Source organism: Alligator mississippiensis, chromosome 7, assembly GCF_030867095.1.
Source record: "Alligator mississippiensis isolate rAllMis1 chromosome 7, rAllMis1, whole genome shotgun sequence".
In the NCBI taxonomy this organism is placed as follows: domain Eukaryota; kingdom Metazoa; phylum Chordata; order Crocodylia; family Alligatoridae; genus Alligator; species Alligator mississippiensis.
In genome coordinates this window covers 56,484,296-56,509,442 of record NC_081830.1, presented here as the reverse complement: position 1 = coordinate 56,509,442, position 25,147 = coordinate 56,484,296, and the positions used below count along the sequence as shown (strand labels likewise).

Sequence of the window (25,147 nt, the reverse complement as noted above, 5' to 3'; positions counted from 1 at the left end):
CATGGTGCAGTCACATTCAAAAAAGTTGAGATGGGATGTGTGACCCTGAAAATATTGAGTACCACAGGTATAAACATTTATTTAAAAAGAGTATTTTAATTAAAATACATATAAGCAAAGGTCAAATTTATTTCTGCTATCAGAATATTGATATTATGGGAGGTACACCCTTGTAGGAAAACAATAATATACAATACCATTAATTGGAGCTTGATCTCTCTAATTAACATCGGGAGATGTTGGGAACAAATTTTTAATCTTCACTCTGAGCTTTCTTTATCATGCTCAAGGCAAGTTCTGGTCAACAGAAAAATGTTACAGATCAAATTCAACCCTCTGGGGAAAAAAAATGTTGATGTTTTTATTAGAACGCACTTCTAAATTAGACCTAGTATAGAGTTTGGTCCCTGCAAGTGAATTTGGAAACTGAACTAAAACCCAGCTTAAGTTTGGCAGTACTCAAATACAGTTCTACAGTTTCTGGTTTTTAGTTATTAAAAACAAGGTGCTTTTTATTATTTATAGTGAAGTAAATATAAACACTGCAACAATTTACCTACAGACGTGGTGGATTCTCCATAATTTTAAATCAAATCAAATGTCTTCCTGAAAGACAAGCTAAGGCATAACTACAGGGACTTGATACAGGAAGGATTTGATGAAATTCGGTGACCTACGTTATAAAGGAGGTAAACCATACCATCATAATGATCTTTTTGATGGAGAAGGAGCGAACACAGGTAACTTGTTGGCCATGATCTACAGTAGATTAGGCCCAATAGAACTAAAATATTCTGGCACTGGGATCACTAGTAGCTTTGATGGAAAAAAGGGTAGAATTTTTGGGGGAAAAAAGGTTCACTGTGATCTCTATCATAAAGTTTTTCCTCAACTCAGTTCTGACTTTCAATATTGCAGATTATCTGTTGCTCTTCCTTGTGCCTTCTTCAGTATCTGGATATTTTTTTCAGCTAGTTAACTAACACATGTAACACAGACTTTGTTATCAAACTACATTAGCTGTGTAAAGGGCAATGCTAATTAGTTGCCACTGATATTTTAAAATATACAATCTTAAAAGACAGAAAGATTGATCACTCTCAGATCACTTTTTACCCCTTTCATGATAGTTACTCAGAATACAAATACTTATTACAGTATATCCAAAGCCAGATCTGCTCTCACCAACAGAAGTGAGGTCTGACTTCGGTGAGGTTGAATCATCAGAATTCATGGAGAATTCAAATCAATAAGTAATCTGTTCTCATTAGTAAGCATCCTTGTTCTTGTTTTTTAATGGTATTTAATTTATTAACTTCAAAATTACATACTTTCCGAGTAACGGTTAAGAATGTACATAATTCTGAAATGTAACAACTGAAATACTCTCCGCATTTCAGGGGTACCCTTAGGCAATTCCTACATGCACAGTAGTCTCTATTATGTTAGAGTGACGCTGATTCTATAAAGCCTTTTGGTTAATGTGGGAAAAAATGTTTTGCTTTATTCAAAGTATTTATAGAGTGACCATCACTACAATTTCTGGCTGGCACATGTTCTCAAAAAAGTGTTCAGCAGAATTTATTTGCAACCAACTGCAGTACAAAAGGTGTAACATTTTTAAATTTTGCTCTTAATTTTCAAATGAATTACTTTTAATCTAATCTTCATAACTGAATACTGTCTGATAAGAAAACAGAAGAGCAAGTATATACTCTTTTAGAAGAATTTGCTCACAGACCTTGATCCAGTAAATGAATCATGTGTGCTGTTAAGTATGTAAGTAGCCCCATTGACTACTCTGATGTTTACTGTTGCCCATGTTCTAAAATGATTTGCTACATTAAGGCCATAAATAATAATTTTTATTCATTAAGTTGAAAGATAATAACTTAAGCAGAGTTGCACTTTATTTCTTCCATCTACACACTTAGGCAGAAAGCAGTCGTTATTGCTAAAGAAACGTAGACAAAATGTAATGTTAAGGTCAAAATCCTGACCCCACTGAAGTCAAAGGCAAAATTCCCATAAACTTCAACAGGACCATCATTTAGCTCTAAATGTGCTGATGTTTTCAGACTCCAGATTCTGAATACAATTCCATGTGCCACGCTGGCAAGGACTGAAGAAGCAGAAACTATCCCCTTGCTAGAGAGCCACCCTGTTTCTCTCTTGACCTCCTTTGGGCAATGTCAGGAAAGGCATCATATCCCTTTGTCATATGGAGGCAGGCTACTACAAGGAGGTATTTTTGAATGATGCACAAAAAATGGAAAAGAGGAGAGAATTGGAGCTCAAAAGGGAACTTTTTAGAACTAGCAGGAAAAGGAGTTTGATACAAAAACGAAAATAACTGGATTACATCTACAAACAATTCAGTCTGGGGGGAAAAAAACACTTGGCAATGTAACAAGCTTTTCACCAGCTGTGAAGGGGGAGGGGGGAAATCAATCAGTCAAATGATAATTATGGGGAAGGAGTCTACAAAAACAACCCAGAAATTGTTCTTTACAAAGAAAAATCATACATTTTAATTGCAATTTAGTCTTGCAACTAACTAGCACTGGGCCAGATTTGGATTACAAAGAAGAAACTTTGTGAAGAATTTGGCTAGCAGTTTGTACAACTGTATTGAATAAACATGGATCCGTTAAGCACTTTTGTAAGCCTTGAAAGTATTGTAGCTTTTCCTATTAGATGCATTTAAAAATGAAAACTCGTCCTGCTCTGGATATCATCAAAGGAACCCTCAGTTCCCTTTGCTAGCAGTTACTTATAGGATGCAACTCTGAAAAAATTTCCTATGCCACTGACCAGCTAAGATAAATTGTGAAACATAATGAAGTCCCTGCTAACTATTTAAAATCTGCTTATCAGAAACAACTCAGTTCTGCAGCTCAGGGTGCCAGAAATCCTTTAAATTAGCATTTAAACAAATACAGTCTTCCTGATAATATAAAGGCTGGGTAAACACAGCTGTGTCTCAAGTCAAAGGTTTATTAGGGGGTGACTCCAAATCTAATCTGAAATTTATCGATTCCTGTAACAAGAGAAAGGGGTTAGCTAATTTTAAAGTAATTATTAGGATAACTTTGAGACTGGAAGTGACATCCTTGGCTAATAACTGCCTTCCATAAGAAAACATATATAAAAGAATGCCATATGAAAATTAGTTATCCTCTCCCTATCATACAGACATACACACGTTGTTTGCTTTATTAATACTATATTACTGAGGTTTAGCAAGGCTGCAAATGAATCTGTGGCACTCTCACAGATGTGCTGTTGTAAGGTATCATCTTGATTCCCTTTAGAAGCATCTACACAAGTAGAATAATTTAGAACCCTCCGAAGTCCAGGAACTAATCCAACAATTTTAATTTACCATTAATAACAAAACCAAGTATATAGAAAATAAAGGTAGCATCTGATGCAGGGATTGTTTTAATAAATTTAATGAAACTGGGTCAATGAATCAAAGATCAAACTATGTAAATAGTGATAAATAATATCACACACAAACTATAGGAGAGGATAGAAAAAGAGAAGTCCCCTTTATTAAATGTTTGATTCTACAACCTTCTATACAAGTAGGTGAATTACATCTAAAAGGTCTTTTAATAAAAGTGACGTAACGGATTACAATGTTGTATAGTCACTATACAGAATTGTTTATATCAATAACTGAACAACTCCCAATGCATATGTAACTTGACCTGGCTATCACTAATTACTGCTTTTTTATATTTATTTTTTCCTGCACCCCTCTCCCCCCCGAGCCACTAATATCCTTTTCCAAAATTCCTTACTTCAAAAAGTATCTAACATTGGCCGGGTGTGCAGTGGACGAACCTCAAGGTTGATATAGACTGATGATATAGTACGATGATATAGTATACCATCAGGGATGGCTTTATTAAGCCTCCCCCAATCCTTTTATACTCCAGTGGCATGGGGTACTTGATCAGATTTCTTTCTTTAGTACTAAGTCCAATGAATTGTTCCTTATTATAAGTCAAGATACTATAATTCCTATAATTGTGGTTATTCTGTTTTCTGGAATCAAATTATTCTACATATGGGTACCACCCAGTGCCATTTTGTTCTGTATTTGATAAACCCATTTATTTAGACCTAAGCACTATCTGTTTTTTATATGAACTTTTACTGTCAAGAATTAAAAGAATTTCACATGCATTTGTGAGTTTTGTGAAAAATATTTTAATTAGTCACTGCTATAAAAAGGTAGGTTTGAGTACCATGTACTCATACCTGATCTGGGTGCTAAATATATGGAGATGAGGCAAGGCTAAGACATCTTTGTATACCTCTACATCACATTTAATATATTGCTTTAAAATGACTTTATCACTTTCAATATTGTAACAAGATGCCTCCTATGCCCCAGGTCTTGTATTCCCTTTGACAATACTGTAATTTGTGATCATTCCTGCATAACATTTTCCTCAATAGCTTTTAAAAAATGCTGTAAAGACCATGCTTTGGGACTTCATGGTGAAGAAATGCAGAAAGTCGGGGAAGGTGAAATCCACTCCTCTAATTCATAGCTAATAGCTATTGCATACATTTCTCACCTTCATGTGGCTCCTAGTTGAACATTAAGCCAATAAGATCTATGGTATTGAAAGGCTATGATACCGTGCCTTTTCCTTCCCAATCATGCCTTCTGTACTGAGCTATAAAGTGACAACATGGAAACCTTTTCTATGGCTCACAGGATTTAGGCATGCCTGTTATTCTTCTGCAAACATGATGTTTTCTACTATAATTCAAATACCCTTTATACATCTTTTTTAATGTTAAGTTATTCAAATTATGATATAGAAACCAAAACAGGTGCTAGGCATTTTCCATATAGGTAAGAGAGAATCCAATCCCAAATAATTTAATCTAATGCATTCATCATGCAAAGTTACAAACATGCTAAAGAACAGATTGTCCCTATTTGCATAATGAAGGCCTATACAGACAGCATATGAATGTAAAGGGTAAAGGGGATAGGAAACACCTTTCACTAGATCTCAATATTTTATATTTTCCTTACTGTTACCTATTCTATTTTGTCCTGTAGTTGAATTTGTACCAACCTGCATTCTGTTTGCCAGTCGAGATGCTTACTCAAGTTACATTTTTTAAATTATTTCTTCAAAATAATTCTTAATTTATTATATTGTGTTTTAAATTATCAAAATGATTCTACAAGAGTTGGATTTATTTTAATGATCAAACCCTTCTGCCATTTAAATCTGTGTTACTTTGTTCTACTCAGACCAGGTGGCACTGAAAAAGAGCTGAGTTTTCCTTGAACAGATATTTTTATGATGTACAGAATAATATCCAAGCCAATGTGTTCAAAGGTCTATCAACCATTCTGCCAACTAGGTTAGCACCTTCATGACCATATATGGAATTAAATCCTCAGTTATCATACAGGCTATCAGGTACAGTTAAAGCACCAGAGCAAACAACCAATAAGTTATAAGGACAGCCTTAGTATCAATAAAAATTAACTTATTGCAGTGCATGACTATTCATTCCACCATCCTGACTGACATTTTGAACAATGACATCCAAGTTACTCTGACTTTAAAGAGAAGTGAAAATTTTCTGGTAAAGGCAGCAGTGATAGTACAGCAACTGTCTTGGTGTGGTTGGTCCTCTTCATATAGCTCCAGAATGCCCACTTTTCAGGACCACCTTTGTCAGCACTGAACCCATATTAACAAAACCGAGAAAATGATTCTGGTGTGGATCAACACTCCAAGTTTCTCTCATAACCAGCTCACAACCAAATGACTAGACTAGAGTAGACCCCAGCTGTCGCTCTTTTGCTCCAAGTCAAAATTAACTTAATTAAAATGTCACCCAGTTCACTCTAAGATACTGTTAAGCATACGGCAGGAAGGGCAATAGGACAGCATGGGATAGAAGACAGAGGATCAAGGGATCAGCTCTTTGGCCCTTATGCAAATGAGAAATGAGGGGGAAGAGAACAGTTCTTAGTGTATACAACTTGTTGATTCTGGCAGGAAGCTTTACGTTTGTGCATACACTGATTCTCCAATCTCACACAGTTTTTGCTACCTGCACAAATCCACACTGACACTGGATGAGGGTTGTGGACATATGGGAGGTACAAAACAATAAGGATAACACTCACTACACAGATATGAATGGATATATTTTCACTAGGAGAAGAAAAATTTGAACTGTGTGTTCAGCCACAATGCACTTCCTCCTTTTGTGCATCCATTTGGGTCATAGTTCTTCAGACAGAAAGAAAGAACATGGGGCACAAAAGTGTGAGACAATGGAATGAAGAAGAAACAAAACAAGGTGAAAAATAGGACAAAGTAGGAAAAGGAGAAATTATATGGAAAGACAAGGAGAAGGACCTGGGAAAAGGGAAACAGGGGAGCAGGAAGCAACGTGGCAAAGGAAAATGGAAGAAATTATCCTCGACCAAAATAAATTATTATCCTGCTCATTGTCTGTTTGCTCTTGGTTATTCTTAAAGGTTTTTTTTTTGTTGGAAGTCAGAACGTATACTTCTTTCCCTGAACAGCTCCCTCTACTGGATACTGAAGCAGGAATGGGTCTGGCTTTTGGGGGCCTGTAAAAAGACATGGGGAACCTCTAGAATTTTTCTCTACTTCAGGTACCACACTGGAATTTGAGTACCAGCTTAAGCAAGATCTCATGCCATTAGTAGCCTTTAGAGATTTTTTAACAGACGGGCAAAGTAAGCACAAACATATTTACCAATAGGGCTTGAAAAAGGTGGTAATGAGGCTTTTGATCATTAGAAGTTTAAGAGCTAGCTTGGGTTCCTGTACAGCACTGCATTATGCCATACAGACTAGGTGTCTGAATTGTATTCCATGTATAGTGTACTTGGAGAAGAGAATCATATGACCCAAAACATTTGTGCCATTCTCCCATTTTGGTTTACAATTAGAATAGCAATAAAAAACCCCAGTACTGGGCCAAACTCCTGGAATCTCCAGATAGCTTAAAGTTTCTCCTAAAGTTACCATCAACTATTACAATGTTAACAATACTGACAAATAAAACTGTCTGTCTGTCACAGGTATAGCACAACAGTACAATTCATAAGTGATTACTTCTGCTTTCTGCAGACTTACCAAGACAGTTTGTATTCTTTACAAATATAAAGGCTAGAAAGCTGTTGGACTTTTAATTAAATAAAGTTTAAATTCTGCAGCACTATGTGCATGAAGGATCTGCCACTGTAATTCCAGACGTGTTCATTCTGACTTCTGGTCTTCCCATGCCATAAAGTGCCATTGGTCAGGCTGCAGTTGGAGTATTCTGTCCAGTTTTGGGTGCCACACTTCAAAAGGGATGTGGATAACCTGGAGAGGGGTCAGAGGAGGGCCACTCACATGGTTAGGGGCCTGCAGGCAAAGCCCTACGAGGAGAAACTGGGGGCCCTGGGTCTTCAACCTCAACAACAGAAGGCTGAGAGGTGATCTTGTGGCCACCTACAAATTCATCGGGGGGGGGGGGGACAGCAGGGAATAGGAGATGCTCTGGTTACCAGGGCACCCCTTGAGCTAACTAGGAACAACGGCCACAAATTGACGGAGAGCAGATTTAGGTTAGACATCAGGAAGAACTTCTTTACGGTAAGGGTTGGCAAAAACTGGAATGGCTTTCAAGGGAGGTAGTGCTCTCCCTTACCTTAGGTGTCTTTAAGAGGAGGCTAGACATACACCTGGCTGTGGTTGTCTGACTCCAGCACTCTTTTCTGCCCAGGGCAGGGGTCGGACTCAATGATCTGCTAAGGTCCCTTCCGACCCAAACATCTATGACTATAAATCTATGTAACGCAGACACCATGAAGCCTGCGTCTCCTGTTTGCTGACTGGGAGCGGCTCTCAAGAGTTAACATCTAATATGTTCAATAAGTAGCAAAAAGGAAAGAGAAACAAATGAAGATTAATCCTAATTAAGTGTTTCAAAATCTTTTGAAATGTCACAGTTCCTTATCATGGTATCACTAGGGCTTTGAAAATACTCGACAAACAGAGAGTTAAATTCAGATGTACGAATATAGGCATGCATGTAACTGAGTGCAACCACTTTTGAATAAAAAAAAAAAAAAGAACTGGTAACCATCACTAACAATTCAATAACTGGAACACAGGCATGCTCGCTCAATTTCCTCATCTGTTTTACATGCAAAATTCAAAGCATCATAGCTGTGGAAACAGGCACCAGAAACAGAAGCCACAGAGAGGATTTTATTTCAGTGTGTGCTTCTCTGCAACACTGTCAACAATGCAGGCAAGACTTCATAAAACAAACACAATCAACTGCCCTCCTCAATAAAGAAAGCCCAAGTCAGGTCACTTCCCTTTAGACAGTAACATCCAGGAGAATATGTAGACATCAGTAGACACATACAAATAAATAGTTTTCTGTGTATTTCCTGAAGTCTGGAAAAACTGTTTACATACGGAAAGGCAAGAGGTGCAAGAGCTTCACAGTCTCAGTCATGTCCTACTGCCTTTCATAAAAAGTGTCTTTAATTTTCCCCCTGGCATGAGGGAGGAGGTTGTCGGGGGGAGATGTCTGACAGGACTGTTGGGCCACTGCTTTTCCAGCACTTTATCCCCTCTCCCGCCTTACCTAGTACAGCTTGTCTTCCGAAGAATGAACTGCACTTTTTAAAAGCGGCCTCTAGTTTTCGCACATACTACATTAAAAGAGCCTCCCGGGAAGAGCAGCGCCCGCCTGGGCACAGAGAAGAGACTGGAGAAGTTGATCCGTGCCACAAGATCCTGCCCCCGCCACGGGAACCCCCGCGGACGCATCTCATCAGGCAAGTGAAGGGGCGACAAGCGCAGCCCGCTCCCCGCTGCCCAGCCTCTGCCCGTCCCTACCTCTGCCCGCAGCTGCTCCGGCCCCGGCCCCGGCCCCGGCCCCGTCCGCGGAGCCTCTTCGGCGGCGGCGGCTGCACCAAGAGTTGCCGGGATCCAGCAGACACCTGCTGTGGGCGCCGCCGCATCCCCCGGACAGGCAGCTGCCAGCGCCAATCGCGCTGGGGTGGGCGGGCCGCTCGGGGGCTGCCGGGTCCCGCTGCTGCCGGCGGCGATGGGGACAGCGAGCACCGCCTTCATCTCCCTGGGGCTCCCACCGCCCTGCCCCTGCCCCGCCCCGCCCCTCGCATGCGGAGGCACCAGGGCTCCTGCGTTCCCGGGGACTAGTGGGGAGCTCAGCGCCCCTCGCGGGGCTGGGCGTGGAGCCGCCTGTCGGCACCTGCTGAGACACCTAGAGCCCCCGGGCCTTAAGTTGCTGAGAGCCTGCCCCCCTGCCACGTGCGGAGCTGCCCCGGCCCCAGCCCCTCCTAGTTACTTCTGGCCGGTGCCGCGCGTGGGGCCGGCTGCGCCGCCCAGAGCCCCCGGGGTGACCGGGACCTGCTCCCGCTCAGCCGGGACCTCTTGAGCTGCCTAAACCCCCACGGGGCGCCCTGCAACCCGCCCATAGCCCGGACTCCCCGGCCCCGGCGTCGCGCGCGCGCGGAGCTGGCGCGTGGCTTTCGTGATGCTCCGCTGCCCCACGGGAAGTCGCTTGTGCTCGTGCAGCGCGCCAACCGAGGCGTGTTGGTCCGCGCCGGCCGCCGTCCCGAGCGCTGGCCCCGCCCCCGCCCCCGCGAGCAGTGGCGCGCTGGGCGCGATGGCGGAGCCGGGGCTAGGCATGGCCTCTATGATCCCGGCGCTGCGCGACCTGGGCAGGTAGGTGCGGCCGGGCGGGCACCTGGGTCCACTGCTCTGTGCCATGAGCGCCCCGAGCGGCCGGGCCACAGCGGTACCCGCGCGGAGCAGCGCAGCGCCGTGTCCGCGGCGGGACAGGCCGGGGAAGCGGCGCTGTGGCCGGGCTCAGGGAGGCACCGATGTTTCCCAGCCTGAAAGCCGGCTCGGGCACCGGGTGGTGCTGACGCGCCCCTTCTTCCCCCGCAGCGCCGGGCCCGAGGACTACCCCAGCGTGGTGCAGAAGCCCAGGCAGATCCTCGGCCAGTTCGTTGACAGGATCCTCACGGATGTGGACCTGGGTAAGGGAAACGGGGCTTCAGGGCGCACCCCCCGCTGCCGAGAGTGGGGCGAAGCTCCCTTGGTTGGGAACAAACCTGTGGGTCTTCTCCCAGCAAAGGCTTAGCAGACCTGAAGCAGTTTATTTGTATAATGACAGGGTTTCTAGGAACACCAGTAGAGTTGAGTGAACTACAACTGTCTAAATAAATGCTAGTGTAAGTGCTTGTGTGTGCCTGCATGTGTGCATACTTGTGTATGCTTTTGCACATGCCTGTGCTTGTGCATATGCTTGTGCGTGTCCATAGATCTTCATCAAGGGTGGGCAATTATTTCGGGCTGAGGGCTTACTGAGTTTTGGCAAGCCATTGAGGGCCACATGACAAGCAGCCAGGGGCAGATAAATATTTATTTTCTAAATGTTTTAGGGACCCCGTGGTCCTGATAAAATGACCCGGCGGGCTGCATTTTGCCCACCCCTGATCTACATGCACATCTGTGCATGTGTATGCAGTGCTGTGGCAAGGAAGTTTGGCTCCTGGGGCAAACCCACAGCAACAGCTCGCCCTTATCCTTCGCACAGCTTGCAGGGGGCAGGGTGGGACACACGTTCCCCTCATCAGTGTTTGTCTGGGAGTGCATGCGGTGGTGGGGGAGCCACCCTTTCCCGTCCCCACGCCTCCCCAAATGAGCTGTTCGCAACTCCATCCTGTTGGCGCCCCTTCGGTTTGGCACCCAGGGCAGTCACCCCATTTGCCTCCAGCCCTTTGCTACAGCACTGCATGTGTGCATGTGCGAATATATGTACATACACATATAATGATGTATTAAAAAGCAAGGAGGCTGCATCATAAATGTGCTCTGTTCGCTGAAGAAATAAATCCTGCCATTCCTTATTTGAACATTTTGCAGGATTGAGTTCTTATTTTGGCATCTTTAGTTTTTAATTTTAGAATGCTGTTGTAACTTATTGTAGCCCTTGCTAAATCAGAGGTGTCAAAAGATCCAGCCTGCAGGCTACATGCCATCAGTGGAGCCACTGCAGGCTACATGCCATCAGTGGAACCATGTCATGTGTCCCATGTAATTAGAAAGTTAGTAAGAGTGAGCAGTGGCAAGATTAATTGCTGTGGCTTGTCTTGATACCAAATTTCCAACCCCATATGCTGGATACAGAGCAGGGAGCTGTCATCTGGCCCATGGGGCTGCCTGTGAGCTAGAAATTTGGTGGTGGATCAAGTGACTGCTGCCTCTCCAAGAGCTGCAACAAGTTATATATTTACCTGAATCCAAAATGACCTTGAATTTAAGAGACCCCCCAATAATTCTCTGTGGAAAATGTATACATTTATTATAGTTTTCCCTGTATAGAATCTAATTATTGGGGAATCATCTTAAATTCACGCCCCCACCCCTGCAGGTGACAAGGGGACAGGCAATGAGGCGACAGTAATGGGGCAGACAGTGAAGGGGAACGTGTAGGGCAGGTGGTAGGGGTGCAGTAATGGGGCAGGCAGTGGAGGGAGCAGTGGAGATACAGGGAGTGGGCAGGCAGGCATAGATTCATAGATTGTTAGGAGCTGGAAGGGACCTCACAAGATCATTGGGTCCAGCCCCCCTGCATTAGGCAGGAAAGACAGCTGGGGTCAGGTGACCCCAACGAGGTGATTATCCAGTCTCTTGAAGATTTCTAGTTGATGCATGGCAGAGTATTGTTTTCCCTGCTGGCTACAGCAGCACACTGATGGCTCATGTTTATACTATGTTCTATTATTACCCCTAGGTAATAATAGTTATAGTTTCAGTCGTGGTGCTAGCAGGGCTGTCCCTAGGGGTGGGCAAGTGGGGTGGCTGCTGTACAGGCCCTTCTGCGGCCTCTGCGCGCTGCCTGCTCCGCGGTCCAGCCACTCCACCGCACCCCCACACAGGCTGATATGCCCCAGGCCCCACACACCCCTAGGGACAGCTCTGGGTGCTAGTCAGTTGAGCACCACCGAGCTTGTAAGTAGTATGTTGGGGATTATTCATCCCCAGATGGAGCACTTTACACTTCTCGAAGTTTAATTTCATCTGGTTCCGATCCGCCCAATTTGCCAGCCTGTCTAGGTCTGCCTGTATCTGCAGCCTATTTTGAAGTGTGACCATGCTACCCAATAACTTGGTGTCGTCTGCGAACTTGGTCAGTGAGCTCGTCACCCCGACATCCAAATCATTGATAAAGATGTTGAAAAACACTGGACCAAGCACGGACCCCTGAGGGACACCACTGACCACTTCTCACTGAGGCGACACAGATCCATTCATTAGAACTCTATAGGTCTTACCCCGCAGCCAGCTTCCTACCCACCTAACTGTCAAACAGTTAAGCCCATAATCCTCCAATTTCCCTGTGAGACCATTGTGGGAAAGTAGATCAAAGGCCTTTTGGAAGTCTAGGTAAACAGTGTCAACCTCCTCTCTTTTACTTAGGTGGCGAGTTACCTGGTTGTAGAAAGAGATGAGATTGTTAAGACAAGACCTGCTCACAACAAAGCCATTGCACATAGACTCCTTGAAGAATTTTTCTAGGATTTTCCTTGGGATAGAAGTTAGGCTAATTGGCCTATAGTTGCCTGGGTCCTCTCTCCTCCCCTTCTTGAAAATGGGCACAACATTGTCCCTTTTCCAGTCTTCAGGTACCTCCCCTGAGCACCACGAGTTTTGGAAGAGTTTCGCCAGAGGTCCCGCAATGACTTCCACCAGCTCCTTCAGCACTCTCCGATTAAGTTCATTTGGTCCTGTTGACTTATAAATGTCTAGCTTTTCTGACTGATCACGTACCGGCTCAGTGTCAACAGTAGGAAGGCGGTCATTCCCACCATGCCCATTCTGAACCTTATCTAGTATGATATTCCCCTTAGTCCAGTGAAATACTGAAGCAAAGTAGTGATTCAGGAGTTCAATTTTCTCCTGAGTGTCAGCAACTAGCTGTCCTGAGTTGTCACACACTTCCATTTGTTTTCCTCCTGTTCCCTACATACCTAAAGAAGGACTTCTTATTGTTCTTGATTTCTGTAGCTAGTTTAAATTCAGTCTCTGCCTTGGACTTTCTAACCTGCTTCCTACAAATGCAGGCCGTTGTTGTATAGTCCTCCTTAGAGACTGTCCCAAGCTTCTGTTGTTTGTATGCCTCTTTCTTCTTTTTCAAGAGGACCATGATGATATCCGTATTAAGCCAAGGGGGCTTACCAACCCTTCTGCTACCTTTCCTCTGCATGGGAATGGACTTCTTGTGTGCTTCGAGGATTGTGTCCTTGAGGAACAACTACTCTTCATGCACTCCTTTCACCTTCGGTCCCTGATCCTGCAGCACTTCCCCTACTGTTGCCCTGAGCCTGCTGAAGTTCTTTTTTGATGTCCAAAACTTTGACCCTGCTAGCTGATTTGCCTGCCTTGCGATGGACAGTGAATGTGATGGGTTTGTGGTCGCTGTCACCCAGGTTACCCTCTATATTCAAGGCACTCACCAGATCATCTCCTTTGGCCATGACCAAATCTAGGAGAGTTTTACCTCTGGTTGGCCTGTGTACTTCCTGAGTCAGGTAGAGCTCTTCGATACAGGTGACTTATCCAACTTAGCTGAGTGCTCCTCCCAAGAGATGTCTGGGTAATTGCAGTCACCCATAATGGCCATGTCCCGTGCATGCGTGGCCTCTGCCAGTTCTTGAGAGAACTGCAGTTTGAGCTCCTCCTCCTGGTTTGGTGGTCTGTAGTATATACCAACAGTCAGGTCTCTCTTACCATGCCCACCCCCCCGGTAGTTTGACCAAGAGGGTTTTGAGCCGCTCTTCTTTGGAGCCAATGTTGGCGTCTAAGGAGGTGTACTGCTCCCTCACATAGACAGCTACACCTCCACCTTTCTTCCCTACTCAGTCCTTTCTGTGCAGGTTGTAGCCCTGTATGGCTATGTTCCAATCATGTGAGAAGTCCCACCAGGTCTCCATAATCCCTACTAGATCATAATGCCCACTGGAGAGTAGGAGGGCTAGCTCTTCCTGCTTGTTTCCAATGCTCCTGGCATTAGTGTACAGGCACCTGAGTCCTCCAATTGAGACCCTTGATTTCCTGTCATGCTGAGGGAGAACCATTCCCTCAGCTCTTGGAAGAGTGGCTGTCCTAGTGTCCCCAACTTTGGAGCTTACTTGTGTGCCGCTCCCCAGTGTTTCACCATGTCCCACTGATCTAAAGCCCTGTCTAGAAGCTTGGTCATCGTGGCCAAGAACAGGGACTTACCTCTCCATGTGAGGTGGATGTCATCCTTTCCCAGGAGTCCTCTCTCCCTGAAGTGTGCACTGTGGTCACAGAAACCGAAGCCCTCTTGGTAGTGTTGGCTATATGATCAACACGTGGGTTTGGCAAACCGAGGTTTATTGCATAATGTATGGATAACTCAGGCAAATTTAGCAGTTTGTATAAAAATTACTCTTACTCATTCACACCAAGTCACTTATTCGCATCACTTGGAGTCGCACATTAGCAGTCAATAAAAGCCAATTGCCGAGAACATCGATTTTCCTTTTATTGGTGCTGATACGATATGGACCAATGTATCAGGGTACCTCTAAGATAAAAAGTGTTGTGACTTGTAGAGGTTACAATACAAGTTTCCATAAGGAAAGTGTTTATTTTATCTGAAGAATTATTAAAATAATTACATTTCTATGGTATAGTATTAATGGGAATGTTTATCTTTTTTTTTAAGTTGCTTTGGAACTTGCTAAGAAAAATGATTCTCTGCCAAGTTCTGTGATGCTGCTTGATTTTATTCAACACATCATGAAATCTTCTCCGCTTATGTTTGTAAGTGTAAGTGAAAATCTCCCAGAGGCTGAGTGCAGTTGCATAGGTGAGTTCGGTTTTTTTGTTTGTTTGGAGTTTTTTGGCGTACTTTAATTACAAGAAGTAGTCTAACACAGGAATCAGCAACCTATGACCCATGGGCTGGGTACAGCTTTGGAGCCATTTTATCTGGCCTATGGAGCTGGGGGTCTTTGTTGATGGCAGGGCTTTGCCCATATGGCAACCAGGCAGTGGGAAGAAATGGCAGTGGTTGCACCGTAAGAGAGAGTGGTGACTGCAGTTTCAATGGTGGTTGTGTGACCTGGGTTGGAAGTAATACTACTCCTGGAGCTAAGCTCTAACAGAGCAACCCCCCGTAAAGTGTTGCCAACCCATTGCCTAACATATATTAAGGTCAGCTCATTACACAGACTTCCTTTATCTCCATATCTGTTCTCTTTCATGTGTTTGTACTGTATGTTGTCAGTGAAATGAATCTCTGATGGCCTGTCACTGTAAACATGTTAGACTTGTGCAAATGAAAATAGGTCAGTACATATCCAAGGACAGATTTTTGGATTTCTTCATCAGATTTTTTGACAGATTTCTGGATCGTTTAACCATTAAAATACAAACCAGCTCCCATCTGGGTCGAATCCTAAATGACATGGTAACTTTCTGTTTTTCTTTTGGATTTTGGCAAGTACCATAAAATATGGTAGACCAAGGAAGCCCAAGGACAAAGTAAGGCAGGTCAGGTCTCCTGACCAAAAAATAATCTCTTCAGTTAGAATTCATGCCTTCCTTTTCACACTTTTTAAAAATCTCACCTGGGAAAGCTATCAGGAAACCCCTGTATGCCTACGATAGAGGGAAAGGAGTGGAACACAGATTAACAGTTTGAAACAGGTGTATGTATGGTAACAAGGTTAGTCACTTGCATAAGAGCAGGCAATGACTTTGAGCAGTCACAATAGAGGAGGGGACCTGTGCTGTAAAGAACGGTCAGCCATCAGTTGCGGTTTGAGATGAATGCCGAGGACAAGAGTTCTTTATAGCATAGTACAGTGTTCTGAGGCTGCCACTTATATTTCTTTGTTTTTCTATTTTTAAAGGTTACATATTAAAGGAGCAAACAATAATTAAGGAAGAATCATTTATACCAAGTGGTTTTTACATAACCTTCTTAGCATATGAATCACAATATTGTTTTTGTTTTGTTTTCTTCCTAGAATTTAGTAATTGGATCATAACAAGGCTTTTACGACTTGCTTCAACTCCAAACTGCCACACGTTACACAAGAATATCTGTGATGTCATCTGTTCTTTGCTCTTTCTTTTTAAATCAAAGAGCTGTACCATTTTTGAGGTGCTAACAGGAGACTTACTACAACTTTTCCAAGATCTAATTTTCTTGCATGAAAGAAAGAGACAGAGGCAACTCCACGGGGGGTTGTTAGTCTGGCCAGTAACAATAAATAGATTTTCAAGTAACAAAAATGATAATTTAGAATATTTAAGCTCAGCCCCATTGCAATTGATGGGCATGCCCAATGTTGAATGCTTGGAATTCACATTAATAACCATTCTAACTGACATTGTTCCTGATTTGTTTTGTGCAAGACAGGACCTTATTCTGTGGAGAATAGGCTGCTCTCTATTGGAGTATGGTAGTCCAAGAATTAAATCCCTATCCCTGATCTTTTTAGTAAAATTAATACAACTAGGAGGACCTCCAGAACAGCTTGCCAGTGCCTTCTTTATGGCCTTCTTTGGATTGTTGCAGTCAATACTTGAAACAGATGTTGAAAATTTAGAACTCTTTGAAGAACCTTTGCTGCTCTTGGTGAGGACATTGTTCCTCTTGGAAGCAGATTCCTATAGAAGAATTGAACCCATCTACCTATATATACTCCTAGAGAAGCTTTGTGCATTGTTTGAAGCAAATGTGCTCAGATACATCCAGTCTGAAAAGCTGAAAGATGCTTTGTGTCATATACTGCAATATTTTCTGAAGTTTGTGCCAGCTGGATATGAATCTGCTTTACAAGATAGAAAGGCCCATATTGGCACCATATGCACAATTTTTGTTGATGTACTTGGAAGTCAGGTAGATCAAGAGGTAGGTTAATTTGAAAAACTACTTTTCCTTTTGTCATTATGATACATGAGTGTACAGAATCTGTGCAAGGGAGATTATCTAGATGCTAGCCATTTCAGAAATGCATCTGGGGTAGTGAGTTGGGTTAGGAATAAAGCATGCATTATTTTCTTTCTAATAGTTCTCTTTGTATAACTTCTATATGAAGTTTTGCACTTCGTGTGTAGGGGGTGTCTCATAGAGCTCATAGGTCTCCATGCAAATGGAGAGGTCTTCCCATATAGCATATAGAACTGAGGCACAAGATTGTACTTGACTTGAAGAATTTACAGTGTACTGTCTGTATTTTAAATTGTGTAGCACATTTTAGGTGCTGTAAAAATAGATAGGAGGTCATCTAAGGTTGTGGGTATGGACAAACATAATGCCTGAAATGTTTCCAAAATCCAGATGCATGCAGGGAGTAGCCCAGGGGAGGCAGGAATGGGAGCGAACTATCAGTGCTTCTCTGCAGCCCCCACGTTCTTGGGCTACATCCTTGTTTTCCCTATCCTTTCTTTTTCCCCATCCCCAAGTCGCTGATGTTGGTGAGTGCTCTCCCATGGCAGTGGGGAATGCAGGGTTCTTGCAGCTCTTGTAGTGTCCTGAGTGCCTGTAGTCCTGTTGCCTAGAGTGCTGGGGGCAGGGTAACCTGAGGGCCCAGAGTGCCAGGAGTGGCAGTACATGCAGCACCTAGAGAGCTGGGAGTCTCAGCTGTAGTATGGGATGATGGAGGACTGACCAACCCATATAGATGTAAGGTGTTCCTTGCATGTATTATTTTGTCATACTTGAGGGCATTTTATTCCACCTGTGCATCTGTACAGTTGCCTTTTGAAACATTTCAGAAACATTTCAAAGCTTTTTGAAATTTTCAAATGTTATTTCTGCCTTCATGTCTTAGATGGAGAAATGATTTTTCCAAGTAAGATGCTGGAGGAACCTTACTGAATTTACCATATTTACTTGCATCCAAGATTATGTTGGATTTATGACCGCTGCCCCCAATAATTTAATGATCTACCTGGAAAATGTATAAATTTGTTATAATTTTCCTGGTGTTGAATTTGATTATAAGGGGGTTGTCTTAAAATTGTCCCCTCTTTCCCACTGCTACAGCAGGTGGAAAAGCAAGGGCAGTCTGACTCCCCCTTAACCTCGCCGTGGCTGCACTGCCTGGCACCCACCCCCCACCACTGTGCCTGTGCCCCCTGGCACCTGCCTCCCCTGCTATTTGGGGCTCCCCTGCCTCCTGCCTTGACCCCTGGTGCATGCATTCCTTAGTGCCTGCCCCTCCTGTCCTTTTGCCCCTTACCCCCAATTCTTTTTGGGTCACCTGGCCACCACTGCTTACCCTGGCCATGCAACAGCAGTTGTGGCAGCAATGGCTTCAGCCTGAGCCCTGGAGTCAGGGTTGGAGCCAAAGCTGTTATTGGAGCTTTCTACTCCAGCAATGGGGGAGGGAAAAACCTTGGATTCAAGTAAATACTATATTTAAAAATGTTTAAATTCAGAGCAGTAACAGATATGCGTGTTGCTAAGAAGAGTATGACATCATAACAGGGTATTAGTATACAACTGCCTCTAGCTATTGGCAACAATATCAGTTACTTTAGCAGGTAGGAGAGTCATACTGAGCATATTTTCAGGTTTGCGTGCAAATTCATTTAATAAGTCCAGCATCAATGATACAAGTGGCATACATAGTAGCATTTGTTTCCTGATATTTCATGCCTGAGAGCATTCCTGTAAATATTTGCTAGTCTTCCTCCACATCCCCTTCAAATCTCACCTTAAAACGTTTTTTGCCATGAAGCCTGTTGAAACGCAAGCTACTGCTGTGCTGAGTCCACTATCTGTCATTCTGATGACACTACTTACTTGAACCTCCCTTATCTATTTATTTATTGTCTCTCATATTGGTTTGCAAAGTCTTTGGGTTAAAGCTTAATTTTTTTTTTGTTTTTACAGTTCTGAGTATAATGGGGGTCTGTCTGTGACTGAAGTTTCTAAGTGCTACTGTGTATATATTACATTAATTGTAGTATATTATATTAATTATAAATGAGCAAAATGGATTTTCCTGAATGCTTTTTGCCTAAGCATTGTGAAGGAAAGAGGACTATTGCTAGTAATCACTCAGAAAATGATGTAGAAAGCTGCATTACTCACATGGAAACTTTCCTTTCATTACATGAGTATTACGAGTGATCTAAGTTAATATTTCTTTTAATCTTACAGAGTTCAGTAGGAATATTCCATTAAGTAAAGCTTTCTATAATAATTGCATAGTCAGGTCCTTGCACAGAAGTTTTGTGTGCCCTCAGGAGTTGTCTTGAGGTTGTGCTCTTGCTTTTTTAGTAGTAAAATATATATTCATTTATTTGTCTTCTCTTGACAAAGAGGAAACAGTCTAATGCTAACTTTTTGTGTGTATACGTGTCTTAGTATGTAGTGAGTCCACTCTATGCAGCATTAAAAACAGAAGGTCTGGAGATCATTCAGGAGTTTCAGCACTGGAACCAGCTTGATGCTTCTGATACAGATGGATGGAGCAGCAGTAGTGATGAAGTTCCAGAAAAAAGAAAACGACTAAGTCTGTCAATAAAGAATCAAAAGAAATCACTCGTACCACCAGTGTATGACATTTATTCAATTACTATTTTTATATTAATTTGAGAGAGAAGTATCTCAACTGTGCTTTCAAGCTCTGATAATATTTTGAAAACTTATTATATCATATCTGACATATATACACTTGTACTTTTTATAGCCCACCAAAGAAACTGTTTTAAGGCTAACTGAACAAAACATTTTTCCTGCATGAATTAATGTTATTTATTAGTTCATATTTTATTATCTAAAGGTCAGAGATAAGGAAAATTCCTACCCTCTCCTATTCTACTGTTATGTTCCCATATCAAAAACTAGTTTGTTCTAGAATTGTTTAACAAGGATTTTACTTTGCAGAAGATATGTATTTGTTTGTTTGTTTTGTATTGGTTTAATTACAGGCTAAATTCTGTGAACATGAATGTGAAGAGCACGCTATGGAATGCAGTAAATAAGAAAGCTGAATCTTTAATATTTCTCCTTGAACAAGACACTCTACCAGCAGATGTTCTGCAGACTGTAGAAGGGATTACTGTAATACTACGATTGGCTGCCCTGTGTACAGTTCATTGTTCTCCCCCAAATTCTAACAGGTAAAATTACTAAGATGACCATTGTCTAATGGCTTCTTTCAGTTATATAGGCACTCTTTTGTGAACTTGTGTAAGATTATTTGGGTACATTTTTATGTACAGCTTTGTATAAATCACCTGCTTTTTGATGAGTTGTTTTTTTCATAGTAAGAATTTGATTATACTTTAGCAAATGTTACAATAATCATATGATTTCTAAATGTTTTTCTTAACAGTGTGGATCATAAAATAACTCGTAGCTTGAGTAATCATAAACGTAATGCTACCCTGTCTTCAGATTCTGTGGTGAATGTACAACTGACCTGGATTTCCTCTGCTTTTATCATGAGAATAGTGAAACTCTGCAGAAAACTGTTAGAAGCTGCTGCTCAGATTGATAACTTGGAACCTGTCATTGACAGAATAGTGAAAATTGTTGATGCTTTGTTTTATATACAAGGTGAGAAGTTTTTTAAATTCTGATTCTTTGTCAAGATGGTCTTCACTTATGGAGTGTCTCTGATTAACACTCCATTGCATAGAGGTTGCATTAAAGGGAGTTTTATCACCCCTGAAATATGGGGAGATTTTTTTGTCTGTGTGGAAAGAGCATCATTCTACTTTCTGAAGACTGCCTGTGCCTCTATTGTTTCTTCTTCAGAAAGAACTACTGTGTGGTTAGTGAACTTGCCTAAGAAATGAACTTTGTAGATAATACTGTATATTTGAATGTTTCATGAAATTTTAGAATTGTTTTTAATTGGCTTTAATACCTCATTGCTTTTAAAATGAAGAATTCTAATACATGGATGGTTTTGTTTGTACTTTAACAAATTAAGAATGTATAATATGCATCTTTTTCATAAGCAGTATAGACTGGTAAATATATTTTTGGGGTTTTCCTTAGTAAAAAGCCAGCTTGATGATCAGATTCTGGAAAATTTATGTGAGATATTATCACTGCCATGGATTTATAGCCATCTTGATGACTCTTCTTTCAGTTCTGATCTTCTAGTTCTGAGCCAAAAGATTGCACATGGTTTCGGTAAGCATGGTAAACATCAAAACTTACAAGTCTTTGTCCATTTTATGTATTTACTGTGCCATGGGTATATGTCTTCTAATTTAATGTGGGCTTTGCAAATCTATGTGCAAGGGACAACAGGCTACTTACCTTGTCATATATGCAGTAATTTGTATCACTTTGTCTAATAGATTTTATTTTTTAAAAAACATAGACTACACACTTGTGTAGATAATGTTCCAAATTGGAACAGATCCTGTTTTGTGTCTTTAGAACCAGTAGAGAACACTTAGATATCTAACACTGAAATTCTGGTGCCAAATCCTCAGTCCTAGCGGCTTGCTCTGGAGTGTAACATATGGCTGGACAAATATATAAAATGCAAGAAAGTTTTCTAGCTCTTCAATATTTGGAGCTTTACATAGTGTGTAATTTTATGTATTTTCCCCTCAGCACCTCAAATTCAGTCCCACTGCATATTCCTTCTGTCTCTGTTCCCAAGAAACATTCATCTGGATTGGAGAAAATCTCTTTACCATTGGGCGCTACAGAGTTCCCATGAGGTTGTTCGTGGTAGTTGTATTAAAGGATTCCCTGTCCTGCTGCACCATGTAGGTGTGAAGTCCTACAGTACGGTTCCCAATACTCTCTTGTATGTATTACTATTCTTTTCACTTTTCCTTCTCAAGTATAATCTGATAAAAACTGCATGTGGAAATTTAGCATAAGCTCTGAAATCTTAGTTTGGGGGGGACTGTTACTTTATTTTTTATCCAAAAAGTAGTAGGGGTTTTAGATGATATATAAAAGACATACTTTCTGTCCAGTTATCATACAAAAAAGCAAAATCAAATTTAAGATAAGGGAATGGGATTTGTTAAACATGCAGTATCCAAGAGATGCTGTATGTCTTGTACATATTCACATTGAGTTTCCTTTCAGTGCACATACAGTGTCCTCCTTTTTAATGTCTAGCCTCTAGTTTCTGTCCTACTGTGCCAAGTTAAAGATACTTTTTATCTACATGCACATGCCTTCTCATGAAGAAACCTTGGAAACCTAGAGAAAGTGTCAAAGGGAAACAAGAAGCTATTTTTAAAGAGCTGTGATTTATATAAAGCCTAACATTGAGTATTTTGAAAGTATTGGAATGTAGAATGTAAAAAATACAAATGACTGAGTGAAATACTAAAAGTGGGTTTTTTTGTTTTGTCTTTTGTTATAGAAACCAAGTAAAAGATGAATCTGAGTTAGTCAAGAAAGCTTGTGCGAGCATCACTGGGAAATTAGCTTGCTGTCTTTCCGGCACATTTAAATTAATACCTTATTTAACAGAACCTGATACTGAGCACGTCAAATATGATATTTTATGTAGCAGCCTTACTGTGAGCTCCACTCATGAAGATGCACGTTCAGTGAAAACCTTTGTCTTCAAGCCATTTCTTAATCTTCTTGAAAGCAGAGTACCCAGTTCAGTTAAACTAGGTACCTGACTTTTTTTTAACACTCACTTGCATATGCTGAGTCACTTGCTACTGAGACTTTCCTTGAGTCGTTTCCATGTAGTATTCCTTTTATGTTTAACTAGCAGTGCGTGGGTTTTTACGTTTAAATTATATTAAATATCAATTTTAGATATTAAGTTAATCATAGTTAAGTAAGAAATATATATAACATTTAGTCTGTTTCTGTCTCTGAGTCTAATATTTGCTATAAATTAAATTATAAAGAAGCATATTGTTTGAAAATATGTTTTGTATTAATAAATAGGTTCATGAAATGTAGCATTATTTTGCTTGATCCTGTTACATCACTGTAAGTTCTTAAAAACATTAAACTGTAAATATAGATTCTCCTACCTTCCCCAACCCCTTTCTTTGTATTAGCATTTATAGAAAATATACCTCATCTTTGCAAACATTTGGATTTTAAAGATGAAGAATCAGATGTCAAGATTTTTGTTGTGTCTCTATTGAATTTAATGGAAGATCCAGACAAAGATGTAAGAGTGGCTTTCAGTGACCATATCCGGAACATCTTAGAATCCTTGGATTCTGAGGAAGGTTTCATAAAAGAGGTGAAGTTGTTCACATATGTGTGTATGTGTGTTTGGGGGGTTGTTGGTTGTAGCTGTGTTGGTCTAAGGACATATGCAGGCTATATAGACATTGGATTTATGATGCATTACAATCTGCCTGATATCTAACACACCAGGTAACCTGCCTTTAGCTGACCACTGGCATTCCTTTCCATCCCCCCACCCGTCTCTACCCTTTGTCTTCCAAACTTTCATTCCCCAGACTTATTATTTACTTTAGCTTCTTTTCTACCTTGGGAGACATCATAACAGTGGCAGAGTCTCCCAATGCCTGAAGAAGGGTGTTTGTACCTGAAAGCTTGCCAAGAAATGTTTTCCAACTCTTTAGTTGGTCTAATACAAGATATCACATCTACTCAAAGAACCTTGTTTGTGTGTGTGTCTGTTTGGTAGGGTTTTTTTTTAAGAGCTTTGAATTTTCCATTAAAAAAAAACTTGTTTAACTAATGCTAAAAGTCTTGTCCTTTTCAAATTTATTGTTCCAGCTTTTTGTTTCAAGAATAAAAGAAGCCTATACAAATGCTAAAATATCAAGAAATAATGAGTTGAAGGATACACTGATTCTCACAACAGGAGATATTGGAAGGTATTTTTATCTGTATATTATACGTTGCTCATTGCTGGATATTTTTGGTTTACAGATCAGAGATGTGTCTTTCACAAGCATAGATGGCAGGAATAAAACTTTCAAAACCCAGTCTTGCAATCAGATCCACCCAAGGTGATCTTGCGTCTATACTTAGTCTTAGTGACTTTAATAGAGATTCCATTGCAGTTCTCATCTGTTAAATTTACCTGCTCTTTAAAAAAATGTCTATTAAGTAGTGTTTTATTTTCTAAATATATTGAAAAATTGTATTTATTAGGGCACCCTGCATAGTACTGAAACTTGTAGGAAGCTTTTCCCTCCCCCAGTGTTAAAAGTAGTGTCTTGTGCCAAATGTGTAATAATAATTTTCTGTTTCTTTTTCGAAGGGCAGCAAAAGGGGATTTGGTGCCATTTGCACTTTTGCACTTGTTGCATTGCTTGCTATCCAAATCTGCATCTGTGGCTGGAGCAGCATATACAGAAATTAGGGCACTAGCAGCAGCCAAGTCTATAAAGCTGCAAGCTTTCTTCAGTCAATACAAGAAGCCTATTTGTCAGGTGAGGGGAAAAAAGAGCAATGCCTTAAGGAGCAAGTATTATATATTGCCATATTTTAAAGACAAAGGGGGTCTCCTGACTTGATATTAGAACGGTATAAGACAAAAGAGACCCTTCAGAAGAGTGGGAAGTCAGTGACTTCTTGTAAAGGGCGTGGTGGTGGATCTCTGTTTGATGTGGATGTTATTTCTAGAGGTGGGAAGCTAATATAGAAATATATTTCTTATTGCTTTAGTTTCTAGTGGAATCCTTGCACTCCAGCCAAGTGATAGCAATTTCTAATACTCCATGCCAAAGTAGTGAGCTACAAAAACAAGAGACTATTCATCACAGAGAAGTTGCCTTGAACACGCTATCTGAAATTGCCAATGTATTTGATTTTCCAGACCTCAATCGCTTCTTGTCTGTGAGTTGATAGTTCCTTTTACTTCTGTTGCTTGTGTACTTGTGGGCTTGTATATACTTTAGTCAGCTGTTTTCTACTCATTCTTAGACCTCTGGATTTTTTGTTTTTTCAGCCTCTTCCTCCTCTAATAGGGTAACTGTAATTGAGATCACTTAGAATTGCTTCTGATGGCAGCTAAAGGGAGGATGGAAATTTTTTAGTCAAGGTGCTGAGGAAGGTGAGCTACAGTGGCAGTTTGGCACATGAAGGAGGC

The 25,147-nt window shown here is 41.4% G+C and overlaps 2 protein-coding genes across 7 annotated transcripts in view; one reads left to right on the top strand and one right to left on the bottom strand.

The window, feature by feature from the left end:
* The window catches only part of PLS1 (plastin 1), a 73,746-nt gene extending 64,612 nt beyond the window's left edge, over positions 1–9,134 (bottom strand). The window contains exon 1 of one of the 4 annotated variants that reach the window (XM_019491856.2): positions 8,931–9,134. The gene's annotated coding sequence lies outside the window, so the exon portion shown is untranslated. Of the gene's footprint in view, positions 1–8,676; positions 8,820–8,930 lie in introns of those variants that run through there. The other 3 variants (XM_019491857.2, XM_059730997.1, XM_019491858.2) reach the window with 3 other exon arrangements.
* A 541-nt stretch (positions 9,135–9,675) lies between these two features.
* ATR (ATR serine/threonine kinase) overlaps positions 9,676–25,147 on the top strand; it is a 79,489-nt gene continuing 64,017 nt past the window's right edge. The window contains exons 1-14 of one of the 3 annotated variants that reach the window (XM_019491777.2): positions 9,676–9,782; positions 10,008–10,099; positions 14,818–14,961; positions 16,127–17,016; positions 19,483–19,673; positions 20,049–20,240; positions 20,456–20,679; positions 21,127–21,264; positions 21,697–21,895; positions 22,469–22,728; positions 23,232–23,320; positions 23,827–23,927; positions 24,317–24,488; positions 24,724–24,894. In XM_019491777.2, coding sequence (XP_019347322.1) covers positions 9,724–9,782; positions 10,008–10,099; positions 14,818–14,961; positions 16,127–17,016; positions 19,483–19,673; positions 20,049–20,240; positions 20,456–20,679; positions 21,127–21,264; positions 21,697–21,895; positions 22,469–22,728; positions 23,232–23,320; positions 23,827–23,927; positions 24,317–24,488; positions 24,724–24,894 — 2,922 coding nt within the window. In that variant the 5' untranslated portion in view covers positions 9,676–9,723. Of the gene's footprint in view, positions 9,783–10,007; positions 10,100–14,817; positions 14,962–16,126; positions 17,017–19,482; positions 19,674–20,048; positions 20,241–20,455; positions 20,680–21,126; positions 21,265–21,696; positions 21,896–22,468; positions 22,729–23,129; positions 23,321–23,826; positions 23,928–24,316; positions 24,489–24,723; positions 24,895–25,147 lie in introns of all 3 variants that reach the window. The other 2 variants (XM_014602864.3, XM_014602863.3) reach the window with 2 other exon arrangements.